Source organism: Natator depressus, chromosome 5, assembly GCF_965152275.1.
Source record: "Natator depressus isolate rNatDep1 chromosome 5, rNatDep2.hap1, whole genome shotgun sequence".
Taxonomy (NCBI): Eukaryota; Metazoa; Chordata; order Testudines; family Cheloniidae; genus Natator; species Natator depressus.
Genome location: NC_134238.1, coordinates 1,377,591 through 1,398,169, shown reverse-complemented (window position 1 = coordinate 1,398,169; position 20,579 = coordinate 1,377,591). Strand labels below are relative to the sequence as shown.

The window sequence follows — 20,579 nt, the reverse complement described above, 5'->3', positions numbered from 1 at the left end:
AGATATGCAGGGATCCCGGGGGACCTGCCCCCAGTGCAAGGGGAGTGTCTTGTCTGCCCCCCACCTTTTCAGATAGCTCCTCCTGGGGGGCCCTGCCATGTGCTGGCCCTCACCTTCCCCCAGTCCTGCAGCACTTGGGAGCACCCCTTCCCCCTCCCTGCCCCTGTACAAGGGGATTAGGCTGCATTAGTCTCCATCTGTCCTGGCCAATTACCATGGGAGGAGGCTTATTAGAGGGAATGAGGACGGGGGCTTCCCAGCCAGCAGAGCCGAAGGAGCTCACCCCTCCCCCATGGCAGCAGGCTGCCCGCTTGTCCCTGGGCCCTTCCCGACCCATGTGGGATCCTGCTCCCTGCCCCGGCTGCTGGGGTCCCCTGGGCATCAGGGCACCTGGGCCCAACTGCACAGCCCCCGCTCCCCTGCTGGGACCCGGGCTGGCTGTGCACGACGGGGGCCTTGCTGCTCCTGGCGGGGTGCAGGGGGGCTGGGCCATCCCCTGCTGGGGAGCTGGGCTCTCGCCGGCCTGGCACCTGGGCGTGCATCCCAGTCCCCTGCCCGATGGGGCCCGCACTCCCCCAGAGCGCACTGCTGTGAACAGCAGGCCAGGGCGCGTGTGTGCGTGTGTATACAGGTTTGTGCGTGCGTGTGTATATACGTGTTTGTGCGAGCGTGTGCGTGCAGCTCCCGGCACAATGGGGCCCGGTGCTGACTGGGCCTGGGAGAGCTGCCGCGCCCTGTGCGCCCTTTGCTGGGGGGTAGCAGCAGAACCTGCTCCTGCCTCTCGCGCCGATGGGCCTTAGCTGGCGCTTGTGTGCCGGGGCAGCTCTGCTTGTGCCCTCCCTGCGGGGCAGCGCCTGTGAGCCCGCTCTGCTGGGAGTGCTGGGTGGGGAGAGAGCGCCCGCTGCTTGACGGGGACCCAGCGGGCTGGTACTTCCAGCCGGGGTGCACGGGGGTGAGATGGGGTGGTCAGGGATCACGATCGCCCCGGGTACTCTGGCTGGGGAGGGGGGTATCAGGAATCAGGGTGCCCCTGGGAGTGGCCAGGCCTGGGTCTCTGTCTGGTCGCTGCCCTTGGGCCAGGTGGCTCCAGAGGACAGTGGGTGCTAAGCAGGGAGCTGCCCTTAGCGCCCGGGCCCCTCGGTGGCACAGGTGCGGGGAACTGGCTGGGAAGGCGACACCGGTGAAAGGCGAGCGCCCAGGCCGAGGGGCTGCTGAATAATGCAGGGCCCGGGGGAGGGCCGAATGGAGAGGCAGGCGCAGGCGAGGCCATTGGGGCCCAGGGGAGACACCCGGCCCTGGGACACGGGGCGCCAGCCTAGGGGGTGCTCTGGCTGTAGCCTGAATCTGCCCCCTCCCAAAGCCGTGGGAATGAGCACAGGGTACCATGGGGAGGGTGCGTCTACCCTAGGCCCCATGCATCACGAGCATGGCCACGGACGTCTGTAAGGAAGGGGCACTTAGTCTGGCTGGGCCCGGCGCCTCCTGGGGCCCCACCTGGGCAAGGCACGGCAACGCCTGGGCACAGTGCCCCCCGGGCCGGGCATGGCGCCTCCCGGCTACGTCTCCTGTGTGTGCGTGGGAACGCCCGGCGGGGGCAGGGGGCTCTGTGTGACCCCTCACTCTCCAGCCCAGAGAAGGGGCTGGGTTTGAGGCAGGCTCCCCCCAGAACCCTCTGGCCCCCGCCCCCCAACCTCGGCTGGCCTGCCAGCTGCAGTATCCGGTCCCCGCATGGCTCTCGCCCCGTGGTGGAGGCTGTGCCGGGATCACCACGTGCCCCGCTCTGCACTGGGGGGCAGGAGGGGGGCACAGGCATCTGCGCAGGTGCCTGTGGAATGGGGCACCCCCCACAGGATGACGCACTCGGGTCCTGTGCTGAGGGAGGGGGCAGGCAGCAGAAGGAGACAGGTTCACGGTGTAACTATCATTTCCTTGGCCCCATTCACCCAAAGTGCTGCACACACGGTATGTGGGGCACCCCTGCCCAGCACTGGCATGCAGCCACCTCTGGTACAGGCTTGGCAGCTCTCTTAACAGTGCACAGCAACACCGCCCAACTGCTCAGGACAGCAAGGGAGGCAGACAGCCTTGTGCTGCGAGGGGCCTGCTCCCCTCCTGCCTCTGCCAGGGGAACTGCCCAGGGCCTGTCTACATCTGCCCCCCAGACAGCTCCCGCGCCCTGCCGGTACTGACTGGGGGAGGCAGACTCTGCCTAGAGCCCAGCAGAGCCCCTCATGGGGGGGGGGGGGCAGGCCTGGCTGGGGGCGGGCCGGGGCCTGGCACAGCCACAGCGACTCAGAGCTGCATTGACTAAAAAGGGCAAACGTGGGGAGCTGACAGCAGCCCTGAGGAATGCCTGAGCCTGCCTGCGGCTCCCTGGGGGCTGGGGCTCCTCCCTCAGCAGCTGGGCCCCACCGCAGGGCCCCGCCCGGTGGGCAGCTGGGCTGGGGGGTGCTCTGCACTGCTCTCCGGAAATGGGGCGAGGCCCCTTGTTCTTCCCAGCACCCCCAGAGCCCAGGGACCCCCCTAGGGAATTGGAACCCCCGGGGAAGACTCTGAGCCTGTGTGGCAGTGGGGGCTCCGTGTGTGCGCGTGCGTTTGTCAGCCGTGTGTGCGTGTGGCGGGGACTCCGTGTGCGTGTGTGTGTCAGCCGTGTGTGCATGCGATGGGGGTTCCGTGTGCATGCGTGTCTGTGTCAGCCGTGTGTGCATGGCAGTGGGGGTTCCGTGTGCATGCGTGTATCAACCGTGTGTGTGTGTGTGATGGGGTCTGCGTGCGTGCGGCGGGGGCTCTGTGTGCATGTGTGTGTCAGCTGTGTGTGCGCATGTGGCGGGGGCTCCTTGTGCGTGCATGTGTCAGCCATGTGTGCATGTGGCGGGGCCTCCGTGTGCGTGCCCATGTCAGCCGTGTGTTTGTGCGGCAGCATCTGTGTGCGAGAGACGGGGCCTCTGTGTGCGTGCGCGTGTCAGCCGTGTGTGCATGTGGCGGGGGCTCCGTGTGCTTGCGCGTGTCAGCCGTGTGTGCGTGTGGCGGGGGCTCAGTGTGCTTGCGCGTGTCAGCCGTGTGTGCGTGCGGCGGGGTCTGTGTGCGTGTGTATGTCAGCCATGTGTGCGTGCGGCAGCGTCTGTGTGCGAGAGACGGGGGCTCTGTGTGCGTGCCCATGTCAGCCGTGTGTTCGTGCGGCAGCATCTGTGTGCGAGAGACGGGGCCTCTGTGTGCGTGCGCGTGTCAGCCGTGTGTGCATGTGGCGGGGGCTCCGTGTGCGTGCCCATGTCAGCCGTGTGTTCGTGCGGCAGCATCTGTGTGCGAGAGACGGGGCCTCTGTGTGCGTGTGTGTGTCAGCCATGTGTGCATGCGATGGGGGCTCCGTGTGTGTGCGTGTGTCAGCCGTGTGTGCGTGCATGTGGCGGGGTCTGTGTGCGAGAGACGGGGGCTCTGTGTGTGCTGGGAGGACGGACCCTGGCAGCCACCGCCCCTCTGGGATTCCCTGGAGCAGCCCCAGTAACGCGGATCACGTGGTGGCCTCCGCTCAGAGCAGGCTAAATATACCGCCCTGCTACGGCTGCCAGGGCTGGGCGCCGAGCCCCCGCTCCCTGCGGCCGGCTGCTCACCCAGGCAGGGCTCCCGGGTCTGCCAGGGCCTGGTGCTGAGCCTGCAGGCTCGGGGCCAACGCTGCGCTTTGGGAAAGTGGTTCTGGTCAGTTGCAGAGTGCTGAGCTCCCGGCTCCTCCCCTAGCCCCCGAGGGCCTTGCCGGGCTCCAGGGGCCGTTCAGTCCTCTGCTAAGGGGCCTTATTAATACAACGGCGCTGATGTGCCCAGAGCCGGCCATCCGCAGTGTGCTTGCAGACCTTCCTCTCCACTTCACATGGGGAAACTGAGGCTCCTGGCAGGGTGGGACCCAGCAGGTCCCTCTCAGCACTCAGCGTCCTGGCTCCCAGTCCTGTGCTCTGCCCGCTAGGCCATGCTGTGTCCCACCCCTAGAATTATAGAAGATCAGGGTTAGAAGGGACCTCAGGAGGTCATCTAGTCCAACCCCCTGCTCAAAGCAGGACCGATCCCCACTAAATCATCCCAGCCAGGGCTTTGTCAAGCCTGACCTTAAAAACCTCTAAGGAAGGAGATTCCACCACCTCCCTAGGGAACCCATTCCAGTACTTCACCACCCTCCTAGTGAAATAGTGTTTCCTAACATCCAGCCTAGACCTGCCCCCCTGCAACTTGAGACCATTACTCCTCGTTCTCTACTCCCCCCAGGTGCGGCACCGCCAGTCCGGCCAGATCATGGTGCTGAAGATGAACAAGCTGATGAGCAACCGGGGGAACATGCTGCGGGAGGTGCAGCTCATGAACCGCCTCTCGCACCCCAACATCCTCAGGTGCGGGGCCCGCAGTGACCCCCCCGTCGCCCCCTGCCACCCGGGCGGCCCTTGCCCTGCTCTGCGGAGAGGGGCAGCTGGCTTCTGCGAGCCCGGCTCCCAGCCGAGCGTGGCCCCTCCTGGCCCGGCCTGGCTGCTGAGCCTGGCTCTGTGGCCCTCATGGAGGCCCTGGCTCTGCCCGTGTGCCTCCACCCAGGGCAAGGGGAAGCCAGCTCGGGCTGGGGGGGTGAGGTCCCTGCCCCGGATTGGCATGTGCTGGGCAGAGGGAGCCGGTCCCTTCTCCGCCTCGTGGATTCTCTCTCTTCTCTGCGAGCGGCTCTGGCCTGTCCAGGGGGCAGGTCCCTGGCGCTGCTGGTCTAACCCGCCCCCCTCTGTGTCTCAGGTTCATGGGGGTCTGTGTGCACCAGGGGCAGCTGCACGCGCTCACGGAGGTAAGCGGGGGTCGCCCAGGGGGCCCTAGGGGGGCTGCACAGGGGCCCATGAAGCTGTGCCTGCCCTGGCAGGGGCCCATGGGCTGGGGCTGGTGGGCACTGAGCTGGCAGGGAGGTGGGCAGGGCAAGGCAAGATGGGAGGTGGGACGGGCCCCATGGGTGAGGCGGGCAGGGCAGGGTGGCTGGGGGAGGCGGTGGGGAGGTGGGCAGGGCAGGAGGACGGGGGGACGGGCCCCATGGGGGAGGCGGGCAGGGCAGGGTGGCTGGGGGAGGCGGTGGGGAGGTGGGCAGGGCAGGAGGACGAGGGGGACGGGCCCCATGGGGGAGGCGGTGGGGAGGTGGGCAGGGCAGGAGGACGGGGGGACGGGCCCCATGGGGGAGGTGGGCAGGGCAGGGCAGGAGGACGAAGGGGATGGGCCCCATGGGGGAGGTGGGCAGGGCAGGGCGGGAGGACGGGCCCCATGGGGGAGGTGGGCAGGGCAGGGTGGCTGGGGGAGGCGGTGGGGAGGCGGGCAGGGCAGGGCAGGAGGACGGGGGGACGGGCCCCATGGGGGAGGCGGGCAGGGCAGGGCAGGAGGACGGGGGGACGGGCCCCATGGGGGAGGCGGGCAGGGCAGGGTGGCTGGGGGAGGCGGTGGGGAGGTGGGCAGGGCAGGGCAGGAGGACGAGGGGGACGGGCCCCATGGGGGAGGCGGTGGGGAGGTGGGCAGGGCAGGAGGACGGGGGGACGGGCCCCATGGGGGAGGCGGGCAGGGCAGGGTGGCTGGGGGAGGCAGTGGGGAGGCGGGCAGGGCAGGGCAGGAGGACGGGGGGACGGGCCCCATGGGGGAGGCGACAGGGCAGGGCAAGGCAGGGGAACGGGCCCCGTGGGGGTGCGGGGGGCTGACGGCACGCTGCCCGTCCCCTCTCCCTGGCAGTACATCAACGGCGGGAACCTGGAGCAGCTGCTGGACAGCCCGGTGCCGCTCTCCTGGGCCGTGCGCATCCGGCTGGCCCTGGACATCGCCTGCGGCCTGCGCTACCTGCACTCCAAGGGCATCTTCCACCGCGACCTCACCTCCAAGGTGGGCAGTGCCCCCCCCGCGCTCCCCCCAGCTGCCAGGCCCCTCCCCTGCACTCCCCGGCCCCCCGGAGCCCTCGCTCGCTCGCCCACGGCGCAGGGTCCCGGAGGAGCCAGCCCCTCCATTGCCCGGCCCCGTGGAAGCCGTGGGGGCCCCGGAACGAGCCGGGGCTGGCAGGGTGCTGAGCCCAAGCCTCGCTCTGCCACCTGGGGGCTTCCCTGACGGGACGGTGTGAAGGGCACGTTGTCCGGGCCCCGTACGGTCCCTGGGGGGACCCTCTCAGTGCGACAGCTCTTCGCGGGGGGTCCACTCACTCTCGGGGGTTAAGCCCCTCTGCCTCCTGGAACCGCACCTCTCTGAGCCTTAGCCCGCCTGTCTCTGCCATGGGCCCCCTTGGGGAGCCCCCTCACTCTGGACCCCCAGGGCCTCCACGGCCAGAGGGAATAATCCCCCTGATCTCTAGGGTGGAGCGACTCTCAGCCAGCATAACACAGGAGGGTTTATTGAGTGTCTGAACCCAGCACAGGAAACTCTCCGGCCTCAGGCCTGGCCTCCCTCAGCCCAGCACATCTAGGGCTGTCCCACATCCAGGGGGGCTCTGGCTGCTCTCCCCTCCCAGCCCAGAGACGCCTCCTTCCAGCCAAGGCATCCTGTATCATCTCTCCCAACAGCTCCTCCCCTGCCCTTTGTCTTCTGTCCCAGGTAAACAGGTCACTGGGGCCCTCTCTCTTCCGTCCTTTGTTCCCCTCTGGCCAGAACCGCTGGCTCCCAAGCGGGGGTGGGCCTCTTAGTCACCAGGGCAGCAGTTGTTGGGGTTCCCCATCTCCAGGCCGTTGTCTGGGGGTCCCAGCTGCTTGGCGAGGTCACACCTGGTCCTCTACAACAACAACCCCTCTCCCGCCACCTTCTTAAACATGCAGCACACAGGGAAACTGAGGCGCGCACACGCTATTCATGTAGAACGCTACAAACATCCCCAACTTCATCACACACGCAGAGAGGGCCGAGCTGGACCCCCTGCGCTCCCTCGGACGCTCGCTGCCCTCCCCCGGCACAGCAGGGTGGGAATGCCCCTGCCCGCGACCCTCTCGATTGCCTGTAGGGGGCAGTGTGTCATGGGGCAGGTGCCAGGTGGGGTGGGCGGCGTGACGTCTCCTCTCCTCTGGCTCTCAGAACTGCCTGGTGAAGAGCGAGGACAACGGCTACACGGCCGTGGTGGGCGACTTCGGCCTGGCAGAGAAGATTCCCACCTACAGGTGCATGGGGAGCTCCCCCACCCCGGAGTGGGGCAGGCCTAGGCAGAGGGGCCAGCAGTCCCCTCTGGGCCCTTCCCACCCCCGAGGCAGGGCGGCACCCACGCCCTCCTGGGGATCAGAGCCAGCTGGGGGAGGGAAATCGGGGGGTAGTTTGGGTGGTGTGGGTTGCCCCTGGCTGGAGGGGGGATGGGGAGGGCTTGGGGAAGGGATTTGAAGCGCTGCAAGCTGACCCTGGCTTGGGGCGGGGACCCAGGGGGACTGGGGGTTGCCTGGCTTGGGGAGGGGACCTGGGTGCTGGGGGTTGCCCCGGCTGTGAGCAGGGACCCCGGGGAGGAGACCCGGGGGCAGGGGGACTGCGGGCAGCGACCCAGTGGGGCTGGGGCTTGCCCGGCTGGGGGAGGAGACCCGGGGGGAGAACTGGGGGTTGCCCCGGCTGGGCAGGGGACGCAGGGGAGCTGGGCGTTCCCCGGGTCGGGGAGGAGACCGTGGGGGCTGGGGGTTGCCCGGCAGGGCCAGGGGCCGGGGCTAACCCTGCGGCTCTGCCCCACCAGCGAGGACACTCAGAAGGAGCCGCTGGCCGTGGTGGGCTCGCCGTACTGGATGGCCCCGGAGGTGCTGCGTGGGGAGCTGTACAACGAGAAGGTAACTCGCTGCCTGCGCCTGGGGCCTTCCCCTCGCTGCGCTGGGCGCCGGGCACGGCCAGGCTGGCGGGACCGGGGGCTGCTTGCCTTTGCCACGCCTGGGCTCAGCCATTTCCAGGGGCAGTGCCAGCCTGGCAGCCAGCAGGGCCCCAGTGGAGCGGGGGGATGTGTGTGTGATGGTGGGTCCTGGGGGTCGGCAGGGGGGAAGGTGCTGGGAGGCAGCAGGGCATGGGGGGGCCGGCAGGGTGCGGGGGGCATGGGGGGTGCTGGGGGCGGCAGGGCATGGGGAGGGTGAGGGGGCCAGCAGGGTGGGGGGAGATGTGGGGGCAGGGTGCGGGGGGCATGAGGGGTGGTGGGACATGGGGGGTGCCGGGGGATGGCAGGGCGAGGGGGCTGTGTGGGTGTCACAGATTCCCTGGGAGATGCTCTGGAACTGCTCCCCATGAAGCCAGGCAGGACTCTGGGGCAGTCTCCTCTCGGGGAGCAGCCTGTCTTCAGGACACACAGCTCACCCGGCTTCCACCTTCCTGGGTCTGACCTCGGAGCATTCAGCCTCCTCTGCCCCTCCGTGCGCTTCCCACAGCGAGTCCGCCCAGGCGGGGTCCTGGGGAAACCAGAGGGTCCTGCCCCCCAACTCCGCAGTCAGACGGGACTCTCAGCCAGCCAGTAAAACAGAGGTTTATTAGACGACAGGAACATGGTCTAACACAGAGCTTGTAGGTGCAGAGAACCCGACCCCACAGCTGGGTCCATTTTGGGGGGCAGTGAGCCAGACAACCACGTCTGCCCTTCACTCCATGACCCCAGCCAGCCCCAAACTGAAACTCCCTCCAGCCCCCCCCCTCTGGGCTTTGTCCCTTTCCCGGGCCAGGAGGTCACCTGATTCCTTTGTTCTCCAACCCTTTAGCTCTCACCTTGCAGGGAGGAAGGGCCCAGGCCATCAGTTGCCAGGAGACAGAGTGTCGGCCATTTATGTACCCTGGCCCTTTGCTCTGCAACAATTACATCCCCTTATCCCACCACCTAGATACTTAAGAACTGCATAGGGGAAACTGAGGCACTCCCACAATATTCAGAGGAAACATTAAGAACAGTCCCGCTTCGTCACAGTGATCACTGACACTGTCCTTCCAGCATTTCCTGGAGGGCATCCTGAACCTGTCACTCCCCTGGCCAACCCACCACACCTCCGACACGCACCCTGCTGGGAGCGGCCAGGCTGGAGTAGCCGGGAGCCCCCCACAGCCAGCACCCCCTCCCCCCCGCCACACTGGGAGAGGCCGGGGCTGCAGAAGCCGTGATGTTCCGCGCTGTACGGCGGGGCCATGGCCCCAGCGGGTGCCGTGGGATGTCCTGGCTCATGCGTGCCCAGCAGAAGGGCAGTCGGGTTCCCCTCAGCGCCTCTGCCAAACCCTCCACCTCCCGCTCCTCTCCGCAGGCCGACGTCTTTGCCTACGGCATCATCCTGTGTGAGACCATCGCGCGAGTCCCCGCGGATCCGGACTACCTGCCCCGCACCGAGGTAACGCTCGGCTGGGCCACCTGGTGCCGGGAGGGACGAGGGCCTGCCCCGGGGTCCGGTGCGAGCCGGGGGGCCGAGGCGGAGCGTGGCAGGGGGCGCGTGGCAGGGGTGCCGAGGCCTGCATGCGGCCTGGCTCCCGCTACAACCCTGCAGCCATGACTCTGCCCCATGTGCCAGCAGCATTGCCACGGGCTGAGCTACAGGTGCCAGGCTCCCTGGGGCACCCGGCCCATGGGGCACCCGGCCCATGGGGCCGCTAGCTGTGAGCCAGCGCAAGGGGATCGTGTGACCTGGCCCTGTGCGGGGAGCAGCCCCTGGGGGCCAGGCTCTTGTGTTCTCTGCGGGCAGCCAGGACCCCCTCAGACAATGCCAACGGGGCAGAGGCACCGTGGCCGGCACCGCCTGGCATTTCCTGTCTCGAGTGTCTGACCTGCTCCCCGGGACGCCCTTTCCCCTGGCTGGCCAGGGCTGCGTGGGGAGCCCCCTCCTGTCCCCTCGCGGGGCCAGCCGGGCTGTGAGCATGGCCTGAGGGGAGGCCCCTGCAGCTGGCCCACGCTGGTCAGTGATCCCGCCAGTCACGCTGCGCTGCGGCAGGGAGTTCCGCAGGCTCCTAGCTCGCTCAGCGCCAGCACGCGGCCTGCGTCTCCTCCCTATGGGCCACGCCCCAGCTCAGATACCAGGGTGACGGGCGTCATGGTGCGAGAGCTGTGCAGACCCCACCGCCCAGCCGGGTCATGCTCCAAAGCCGGCGAGCTGTGGGTGACTGAGGCAGGGGCTGAGTGGGGATGCTTGGGCAGCCCTCGTGCTAGGGTCGCTGTCTCCCTAGCTGGGGTGTCCTGCCCCAAGGACCCTGGGGGTGCCAGCCCATCGCCCGGGCTGTGGCTCTGTTGCCCAGGGGTGGAGGTGCTGCTCCCCTCTGCGTTGCCCTGGGGTCGGGGCTCTGGTGTACGTGTGGGGTGACGGGGACGTGCTGCTCCGTGCTAATAACTGGACCCAGCGTTCAGAGCATGGACCAGCCTGCCCATTGTCCCTGTCCGGGGAGCCGGGGACAAGCTGGAGCCGCCTCCAGCTACAGCGGGAGGGAAGGCCGAGGCCAAGCAATTCCTGGGCCCGGGCCCCCGGTGCTGGGAGGGAGGGCGAGCCCCTGCAGTGACCTGTCGGGCTGAGCCATCTCCTGCGCCGTCCCAGGAGACACTGGCTGCCCCCGACCCTTCCTCGTGGCAGGGGAGTTGTACTCCTGGTCCCGGTTTGACCCTGCGCCCCGAGGCCCCGATCCCCCCGGGCACCTCTACGCTGCAAGCGAAACCCGCGGCGCCGCCCCAGAGCCGGCTCAGCTGGCTCGGGCTGCAGGGCTAGACAGCAGCATGGGCGCTGGGACCCTCCCCGTCGCCCCGCAGCCCCTGTCGGCTGAGCTGGGCCAGCTGCGGCTGTGCCACGGCTCCTTTAGTGCAGTGTAGACGCACCGCAGGAGGCCACGCACCCCCCCGGAGACACGGGGCCCTGCTCCCCAGGTCCAGGGACGGCTCCTGTGAAGGGCAGGGCTTTGGGGCACTTCCTGACCTGTGGCTGGGATCCCCCTGGGGCGCCGTCTGGGGCAGGAGCTCGATGCAGAGGGGCGCTGGGGAGGGGGGCAGGCCTCCTGCCCTAGACCCCGTGATTCGGGCTCAGTTGCTGACCTCCCCTCGTCTCCCCGGGCAGGATTTTGGGCTGGACGTTGCTGCTTTCTGCAACATGGTGGGGGATGACTGCCCTGCGGCCTTCCTCCAGCTGGCCTTCCACTGCTGCAGGGTACGTGTCCCTCTCTTCCCTTCCCTCCCCCTGGGCAGCGTCCCTGGGCCTGCCCCCATCTCCCGGACACCGAGACGAGGCAGCCGGGTGATTGCCTCAAACAGGGACCCTCTTCTGAAATTCAGATTCCTGGTGCCAAGGCCTGCCCCCCTGCCAGCCTGTCCCCGAATGGGACTGGGATCCTGGCACCACAGAGCCACTGGGATCCGTGCCTGCTCTCCCCTCCCTCGCCCCCAGCATGCAGGACGGGGCAGCACAACCAAGCTGTCCCCTGCTCTGGAGGGAAGCTGCCCCCGTCTCCTGCCCAGCCATCCCCCCCAAGTCCCACGGGGGTGGGGGCCCCAGTGAAGCCGGGCAGGCGGGTGGGAGAGTTGGTGCCCCGTGGCCGTCGGTGATGTGGCGACTCCCGCACCCAGATGGAGCCGACGGCCCGACCTGCCTTTGTGGAGATCACGCAGCGCCTGGAGGGTATCCTGCAGCACCAGCTGGGAGCGGGGGGCACTGGCCCCGACCCACAGAGCGATGGGGAGAGTGTGCCCTCGCCCGGGACCCCGGCCACGCTGAACGGTACCGTGACTGCCCCTCCCGTGGGCCTGTCCGTCCTGCTGACCCCCCCGGGCACCCCCAGCAGCCCTTGGCACTGGGCTGGGCACTGCGGGTGCTGAAGGGACCTTAGGGCATGTGCTGCCCCCATGTGGCCAGAGCTGGGCGCTGCGGACGCTGAGCCTGTCCCCTGGGCGCTTGCTGGACAGGGCTGCAGCAAAGGGGTCCGCGGGCGGCTTGCTGGCTGTCCCCCCCGTGGGGACCCGTCTCTCACCTCACTGAACTAATGGGGAGGCCCCACAGCCCTGGGGTGGGATCAGGTGGAAATGCCAGCCCCACTCCGCGGGGCAGGAGGGCAGGGGGCTGGCGTGACCCAGGCCTGCTGTGGCGGGGCAGACGGCCGGGCAGCAGGGTGCCCAGGGGGTTCTCCCGCCCGGTGCCCAGAGCCCCTGGCTGCGCACGGCGCCAGGCGCTCTCCAAACGGGCGGGAGGGGCTGGAGGCCGCGGGCCCGGCCCAGCCTGGGGGGCTGCTAACCCGCTGTCTGTGTTGTGCCAGGCGAGGCAGCGAGCGAGCCCGCGCTCCCCAAGCAGCCAGCGCCGCGGGATCTGAGCTGGCCGCACCTCCAGCCCGACCCCCGCCTCGCCCGCAGCCGCTCGGACATGTTCCCCCCCAGGTCCCCGGCCCTGCTGCCGCCCCAGGAGCCCGACGCGGGCGCCCGCCCCAAGGAGATGCCGCTGCGCCTCAACCCCTTCTCCCGGCGCGAGGACCTGAAGGGCGGGAAGATCAAGCTCTTCGACACGCCCAGCAAGTCGGTCATCTCGCTGACCTTCGCCCTGCCGCCGCCCGCCCCCTACCAGCTGGGCACGCCCGTCACGCCCGAGCCCGTGGTGGAGGCGCAGTGCGACTTCTCCGCCCCCCTGGTGCTGACACGCAAGTGCCGCTCGCTGCCCACGTCCCCCGAGCCGGCCCGCCGGGGGAGCCTGGCGCTGTGGGGGGAGCCGGGCCGCGCCTGCCGGCGGCAGGAGTCCCCGGCGTGTGGGGAGGGCCCCCAGCCTCACAGCCCCTTCCCCGCTCAGAGCTGGGGGGCGGCGGGGGAGGTGGCAGGGCGCTCGCCCCTTCCCAGCCCCCCCGCGGTGGAGCAGATGGACTGCAGCCCCGACAGCCCTGAGCCCGAGCCGGCGCCCGCCCCGCCGCTCACCAACGGCACCTTCATCAGCACCTCGGCGTCGGGCGCCCAGCCCTGGCCGCCGGGGCCCCCCAACGGCCTGCCCCTCAACAACAACAGCGTGGTGGTGAGCACCCCGCACGGCTGGGGCCGCGGCCTGGAGCGCGGCTGCTCGGAGCTCAGCATCCCCCGCGCGGCGGCCTTGGAGCGGACGGAGCACTCGAGCGGGCTGCCCCGGCACGCCTCCAGCGCCGGGCTGGAGCAGGACGAGGTGCTGGCCTGCCCCGGCTGCTGCCTGGGCCCCTTCAGCTTCAGCTTCGCCTCCGTCTGCCATCGGCCCGCGCCCAGCCCACCCCACTACCAGCACCTCACCTGCGAGGCCAAGAGCCTCCTCTGCCAGGACCGGGGCCGCCACCCCAAGCGCCTGCCCGAGCCCAGCCTCAAGCTGCCGGAGGCGCAGTCCTAGTGGGGGGGCAGATGGGGCGATGGACAGATGGGCGAGCCCCCCGCCACGGCTCCAGCTCCCCCCATGGCCTGCGCTGAGCAGGGCCCGGAGCAAGGAGCCCAGCAATCCCCGGACCTGGCCTGCCGGCCGGGACCCCAGTCCTCCCCTAGGGCCGCCTCAGGGCCGCTCGCCGTGTTGGTGAGACCGTCAGCCATTGTCAAGGCCACGCACAACCTGGGCTCGGGTCCTGGCTGGCCAAGTGTGAGCGGGGTGGAGGGGGAGCTCGTGCAGGGAGCTACAGGCTGGGCACAGACCCAGCAGCGAGGTGGTGCCGGCTCTGTGCGGGGCTGGCTCCCTGCAGTGGCACCAGGGGCGGGCGAGTCGTGCTGGGCTGATGTGCAATAACATGGCGGCCTCGTGCACACGACCGTGTCGGGGCCAGCGCTTCCCCTAGGAGGGGGGAGCGGTGCCGGTTCATGTCCTGCCATGGGGACGTGGCTGGGCAGAGGGGCTCTGCACCCCCACTCAAAGCTGGGGGCTCCAGTGACCAGACACAGGTGTGGTGCCGATGGACCAGCGGGGCGCGATGCCACCCAGGAGTCTCTGGGAAGGCTCGCTGGGCAGGTGGGCTGGGCCGGCCCTCCAACCCGCCCCTCCCTGCCCGCGGCTGTGGGGAGAGGAGCAGGGGTGACCCCTGAGCAGGTGCAGTCAGGGGGTCACTCCAGGACCTGGGGCTCCTCCTTGGCCGCTTGTCCCTGCATGTCCGCTCCCCAGCCCCCGTGCTCAGAGGCGATGGGAGCACAAGCCTGGGGGGCAGCAGTGTGCACTGGGGGCTCCCCTCTGTCCATCACACACAGGGGTAAGGGGGCTGGGTAACGGGTGAGCCGGGCGCTGAGCAGGGGAGACAGCGCAATGCCCTCCCCCATGGAACCTGCCTGTCTGGGGGCCGGGGGTCAGGGCCTGCGGCCCACCGGGCACAAAGCAGGCTGGATGCCAGTCCCTGGCAAGTGGGGATAAATACACCCCCCCACTCCCACCCCCATCATCACATCCTGGTTCAGGCCCTGTCCCCTCCATGGCGGCTGTGGAGTGGCCAATGGGGCAGGTCTGTTTGCAATATGGTGGTTGGGGCTTGCCCCCCCCAGCTGCGTCCCCAAGCGGCCCAGTCCCTGCCTGGGGCGGCCCCCGGGCTCCCCGCAGCCGACGTGTGCGATGCCCTGGTGAGTGCAGACTCTTGTTTTTTATTATGATTGATAATTGCTAGTAATATATACGGCTTATTTAAGGTGTTCCAATAAAAGTGACTGTCCCAGCGCCCACTGTGTGTGTGCCGTGCGACCCAGGGGGGGCGGGGGGGCGCTGATCTTGCTGGTCTCAGGACAGGGACACAGCCAGGCCTGGGAGTGTGAGTCAGGAAAACCCACCTCAAGTGAGGCCCCTCAGTGCTGTGCCTCGGTTTCCCCATCTGTGCCCTTGGGATTGCACAGCCCTGGGGGTGGGGAGCGTGTCAGCAGCACTGAAGGCTGTTCCTGTGGGTTTCAGCCCCATGAGGCCCCTGGTTGCAGCGCAGGGAGGAGGGGATGGTGGGGGGCGGGCAGTGGGGCAGGTATGGCTCAGCAGCTGCTGGTGCAAAGGGAGGTGTTGCTGGGGAGGGGGCTCGTCCTTGCTGCCTTCTGGCCGGGGCCCAGGGGGATACACGGGTGGGAGGGATGGAGCCAATCCTGTGCTGGGAGCACGGCAGCTGGGGCCACCCTGGCTCCATCCCTGCACCATGTTGCTGGGGGCAGCTGTCACGGGGTCCCCGGGCGACGCTCTGGAACTGCTCCCCATGAAGCCAGTCAGGACTCCGGGGAAGTCTCCTCTCTGGGAGCAGCCTGTCTGCAGGACACACAGCTCACACGGCTTCCTCCTTCCTGAGTCTGACCTCGGAGCATTCAGCCTCCTCTGCCCCTCCGTGCGCTTCCCACAGCGAGTCTGCCCAGGCGGGGTCCTGGGGAAGCCAGAGGGTCCTGCCCCCCAACTCCGCAGTCAGACGGGACTCTCAGCCAGCCAGTAAAACAGAAGGTTTATTAGACAACAGGAACATGGTCTAACACAGAGCTTGCAGGTGCAGAGAACCGGACCCCTCAGCTGGGTCCATTTTGGGGGGCAGTGAGCCAGACAACCCCGTCTGCACTTCACTCCTCGTCCCCAGCCAGCCCCAAACTGACTCCCCCTCCAGCCCCTCCTCCTCTGGGCTTTGTCCCTTTCTGGACCAGGAGGTCACCGGATTCCTTTGTTCTCCAACCCTTTAGCTCTCACCTTGCAGGGGCGAAGGGCCCAGGCCATCAGGTGCCAGGAGACAGAGTGTCGGCCAGTTATGTACCCTGGCCCTTTGCTCTGCAACAATTACACCCCCTTATCCCACCACCTAGAGACTTAAGAAATGCCTAGGGAAACTGAGGCACCCCTACAGTATTCAGAGGAAACATTAAGAACAGTCCCACTTCGTCACAGCAGCATCTTGGGGAGGGGCATGGGCATTGCCCTGTCTCTGCACCTTGGCCCTGTGCTGCCCCCCCGCTCAGCCCAGCCCCGCTGCAGCGTGGCTCCCCACTCCAGCCTGGCCCCCTTCTCACCTGCCCCAGGCACGCGGCCGGCTCCCACCCCCCTGGGCTCGCCACTCAGTGACCCTCCTTGGTCATAAACCTTCACATGCCGGCGCCAGCCAAACTCCTGGGCCTGCTCTGCCCCCCTGCCCGCAGCACTGGCCTCCTCCCACGCCCTCTGCTTGCCCCCAGCCTCCGGCCGCTCTCGGCCCCTGCACTGCCCAGCTCCAGGGACGGCTGCTGGGCTGCACTTTGACAGGCCCCTGCAAGCCCAGCTGGGGGAGGGGGTGCCGTGTTGTGTCTCTGAAGCCTGGGGGAGCAGGGGGTGCCGTGTGGGTGCCATGTTGTGTCTCTGAAGCCCAGTGGGGGGGTGCCGTGTTGTGTCTCTGAAGCCTGGGGGAGTATGGGGGGCTTAAGGAAATCGAGGCTCAGGTGATCTTCAGTGGGATTCTGCCTGTTCCTAGAGAAGGGCAACAAAGGTGTGACAAGATTATGACTATCCACAGCTGGGTTAGGCAGTGGCGCTGTCAGGAGGGCTTTGGGATGTGTGGCCACTGGGAGGCATTCCTGGACAGAGGACAGTTCTCTCGGGATGGACTTCATCTGAGTAGGGAGGGAAATAGACTTCTAGGATGGAGGCTGGCACAACTGATTAAGAGAGCTTTAAACTAGGAATCTGGGGGAGATGGTTGGGACATGTCCAGATAATCTCCATGCCGGATTTTAGCCTTGAGAGGGAAGAAAACGAAGTAAGAAAGGAGACAGCCGTGGGTAGGAGAATGGACATGAGGAGGAAGGGCAGTGCGGGTACCAGTCTAATAGGAGATACTGGCGGTAGAGTGTCTGTGCCCAATCGGGTACAGAATGTGAGAGAGGCCAAACAGCAAAAACGAAGATGTCTGTACACCAATGCGAGGAGCCCAGGTAACAAAAAGGAGGAACTAGAGCCACTGGTGCAGGAAGTGACACCAGATATTCTAGGGAGAACAGAAACAGGGTGGAATAGTCGTCACGACTGGAGTACGGGTATGGAAGGGTAAGTGCTGTTTAGGAAAGACTGAAATAAAGGCAAAGGTGGTGGAGTAGCATTGTCTATCACTGAGGAGGTCGACTGTAAAGAAATAAGAAGTGATGAAATGGACAAGACAGAGTCTGTCTGGGCAAAAATCACATTGGGGAAGAAAACTACTCAAGCCCCACCTGGGATAGTGCTTGGGGAGTGCTAGAGACCACCAGGATCCGATCTGGATATGGATAGAGCCCTCTTTAGTGTTTTTAATGAAGTAAATACTAATGGGAATTGTGTGATCATGGGAGACTTTAACTTGGAGGACGAGTGCTAGTAATAATAATTGGGCTCAGATGTTCCTAGATGCGATAGCTGATGGATTCCTTCACCAAGTAGTTGCTGAACCAACAAGAGGGGGTGCCATTTTAGATTTGGTTTTGGTGAGTAGCGAGGACCTCATAGAAGTAATGGCTGTAGGGGACAACCTTGGTTCGAGTGATCATGAGCTAATTCAGTTCAAACTAAATGGAAGGATAAACAAAAATTGATCTGCAACTAGGGTTTTTGATTTCAAAAGGGCTGACTTTAAAAAATTAAGGAAATTAGTTAGGGAAGTGGATTGGACTGAAAAACTTGTGGCTCTAAAGGCGGAGGAGGCCTGGAATTACTTCAAGTCAAGGTTGCAGAAACTACCAGAAGCCTGCATCCCAAGAAAGGGGGAAAACTCATAGGCAGGAGGTGTAGACCAAGCTGGATGAGCAAGCATCTCAGAAAGGTGATTAAGAAAAAGCAGAAAGTCTACAAGGAGTGGAAGATGGGAGGGATCAGCAAGGAAAGCTACCTTATTGAGGTCAGAACATGTAGGGATAAAGTGAGAAAGGCCAAAAGGAGTTGGACCTTGCAAAGGGAATTAAAACCAATAGTACAAGGTTCTATAGCCATATAAATAAGAAGAAAACAAAGAAAGAAATTGCAAGTCCGTTAGCAAGAATTTTTAATGAATCTGTAAACTCAGGGGTTGTACCGTATGACTGGAGAATTGCTAACATAGTTCGTATTTTTAAGAAAGGAAAAAAAAGTGATCCAGGTGTGACGAAGTGGGATTGTTCTTAATGTTTCCTCTGACTATTGTGGGGGTGCCTCAGTTTCCCCTATGCAGTTCTTAAGTATCTAGGTGGTGGGGTAAGGGTGTATGATCATTGCAGAGCCCTAGAGAGCAGGTGTGTGCAGGAGTCTGGACACAGAGAATGGCCGACACCCTCTTTCCTGGCAACTGATGGCCTAGGCCCTTCCCCCCTGCAAGGTGAGAGCTAAAGGGTTGGAGAACAAAGGAATCTGGTGACCTCCTGGCCCGGGAAAGGGACAAAGCCCAGGGGATGAGGTGCTGGAGAGAGTCAGTTTGGGGCTGGCTGGGGACATGGAGTGAAGTGCAGACGTGGTTGTCTGGCTCACTGCCCCCAAAATGGACCCAGCTGAGGGGTCCGGTTCTCTGCACCTACAAGCTCTGTGTTAGACCATGTTCCTGTCGTCTAATAAACCTCTGTTTTACTGGCTGGCTGAGAGTCCCGTCTGACTGCGGAGTTGCGGGGCAGGACCCTCTGGCTTCCCCAGGAGCCCTGCCTGGGCGGACTCGCTGTGGGAAGCGTACGGAGGGGCAGAGGAGGCTGAATGCTCCGAGGTCAGACCCAGGAAGGTGGAAGCTGGGTGAGCTGTGTGTCCTGCAGACAGGCTGCTCCCAGAGAGGAGACTTCCCCAGAGTCCTGACTGGCTTCGTAGGGAGCAGTTCCAGAGCATCGCCCAGGGACTCTGTGACACCAGGTAACTACACGTCTTTTAGTTTGACATCTGTAGTATGCAAGGTCTTGGAAAAAATTTTGAAGGAGGAAGTAGTTAAGGACATTGAGGTCAATGGTAACTGGGACAAAATATGGTTTTACAAAAGGTAGATCGTGCCAAACCAACCTGATCTTCTTTGAGAAGGTAACAGATTTTTTAGACAAAGGAAACGCAGTGGATCTAATTTACCTCGATTTCAGTAACGCATTTGATATGGTTCCACATGGGGAATTACTAGCTAAATTGGAAAAGATGGGGATCAATTTGAAAGGTGGATAAGGAACTGGTTAAAGGGGAGACTACAGTGGGTCACAATGAAAGGTGAACTGTCAGGCTGGAGGGAGGTTTCCAGTGGAGTTCCTCAGGGATCGGTTTTGGGACCAATCTTATTTAATCTTTTTACTACTGACCTTGGCACAAAACGCGGGAATGTGCTAATAAAGTTTGCGGATGACACAAAGCTGGGTGGTATTGCCAATACAGAGAAGGACCGGGATATCCTACAGGAAGATCTGGATGACCTTGTAAACTGGAGTAATAGTAATAGGATGAAATTTAATAGTGAGAAGTGTAAAGTCATGCATTTAGAGATTAATAACAAGAATTTCTGTTATAAACTGGGGACGCATCACTTGGAAGTAACAGAGAAGGAGAAGGTCCTTGGAGTATTGGTTTATCACAGAATGACTATGAGCCACCAATGTGACATGGCCGTGAAAAAAGCTAATGCGGTCTTAGGATGCATCAGGCGAGGTGTTTCCAGTAGAGATAAGGAGGCGTTAGTACCGTTATACAAGGCAGTGGGGAGACCTCACCTGGAATACTGGGTGCAGTTCTGGTCTCCCATGTTTAAGAAAGATGAATTCAAACTGGAACTGCTACAGAGAAGGGCTACTAGGATGATCCGAGGAATGGAAAACCTGTCTTATGAAGGCAGACTCAAAGAGCTTGGCTTGTTTAGCCTAACCAAAAGAAGGTTGAGGGGAGATAGGATTGCTCTCTAGAAATATACCAGAGGGATAAATACCAGGGAGGGAGAGGAATTATTTAAGCTCAGTACCAATGTGGACACAAGAACAAATGGATATAAACTGGCCATCGGGAAGTTTAGACTTGAAATTAGACGAAGGTTTCTAACCATCAGAGGAGTGAAGTTCTGGAACAGCCTTCAAAGGGGAGCAGTGGGGGCAGAAGATCTATCTGGCTTCAAGACTAAGCTTGATAAGTTTATGGAGGGGATGGTATGATGGGATAGCCTAATTTTGGCAATTAATTGACCTTTGACTATTAGCGATCAATATGCCCAGTGGCCTGTGATGGGATGTTAGATGGGGTGGGATCTAAGTTACTACAGAGAATTCTTTCCTGGGTGTCTGGCTGGTGAGTCTTGCCCACATGCTCAGGGTTTAGCTGATCGCCATATTTGGGGTCGGCAAGGAATTTTCCTCCAGGGCAGATTGGCAGAAACCCTGCGGGTTTTTCACCGTCCTCTGCAGCGTGGGGCACGGGTCACTTGCTGGAGGATTCTCTGCACCTTGAAGTCTTTAAACCACGAATTGAGGACTTCAATAGCTCAGACATAGGTCAGGAGCGGGTGGGTGAGATTCTCTGGCCTGCGTTGTGCAGGAGGTCAGACTAGACGATCATAATGGTCCCGTCTGACCTTAAAGTCTATGAGTCTGTGAATCTATGTTGTGTCTCTGAAGCCCAGGGGAGCAGGAGCAGGGGCATGTTGTGTCTCTGAAGGCCAGGGGAGTGGGGGGGGGGGCATGGGGAGGCGTGTTGTGTCTCTGAAGACCGGAGGGGTGTGTGGGGGGGGGCGTGTTGTGTATCTGAAGGCCGGAGGGGTGTGTGGGGGGCGTGCTGTGTCTCTGAAGGCCGGAGGGGTGTGGGGGGGACGTGTTGTGTCTCTGAAGCCAG

At 64.3% G+C, this 20,579-nt stretch overlaps 1 protein-coding gene across 1 annotated transcript in view; it reads left to right on the top strand.

Moving 5' to 3' along the window:
* TESK1 (testis associated actin remodelling kinase 1) overlaps positions 1 to 14,535 on the top strand; it is a 31,447-nt gene extending 16,912 nt beyond the window's left edge. The window contains exons 2-10 of the mRNA XM_074953859.1: positions 4,252 to 4,373; positions 4,756 to 4,804; positions 5,722 to 5,868; positions 7,039 to 7,121; positions 7,673 to 7,763; positions 9,201 to 9,284; positions 10,983 to 11,072; positions 11,489 to 11,639; positions 12,172 to 14,535. Of these exons, the coding sequence (XP_074809960.1) occupies positions 4,252 to 4,373; positions 4,756 to 4,804; positions 5,722 to 5,868; positions 7,039 to 7,121; positions 7,673 to 7,763; positions 9,201 to 9,284; positions 10,983 to 11,072; positions 11,489 to 11,639; positions 12,172 to 13,247 (1,893 nt within the window). The 3' untranslated portion in view covers positions 13,248 to 14,535. The remainder of the gene's footprint in view (positions 1 to 4,251; positions 4,374 to 4,755; positions 4,805 to 5,721; positions 5,869 to 7,038; positions 7,122 to 7,672; positions 7,764 to 9,200; positions 9,285 to 10,982; positions 11,073 to 11,488; positions 11,640 to 12,171) is intronic.
* Positions 14,536 to 20,579: the final 6,044 nt, after the last annotated feature.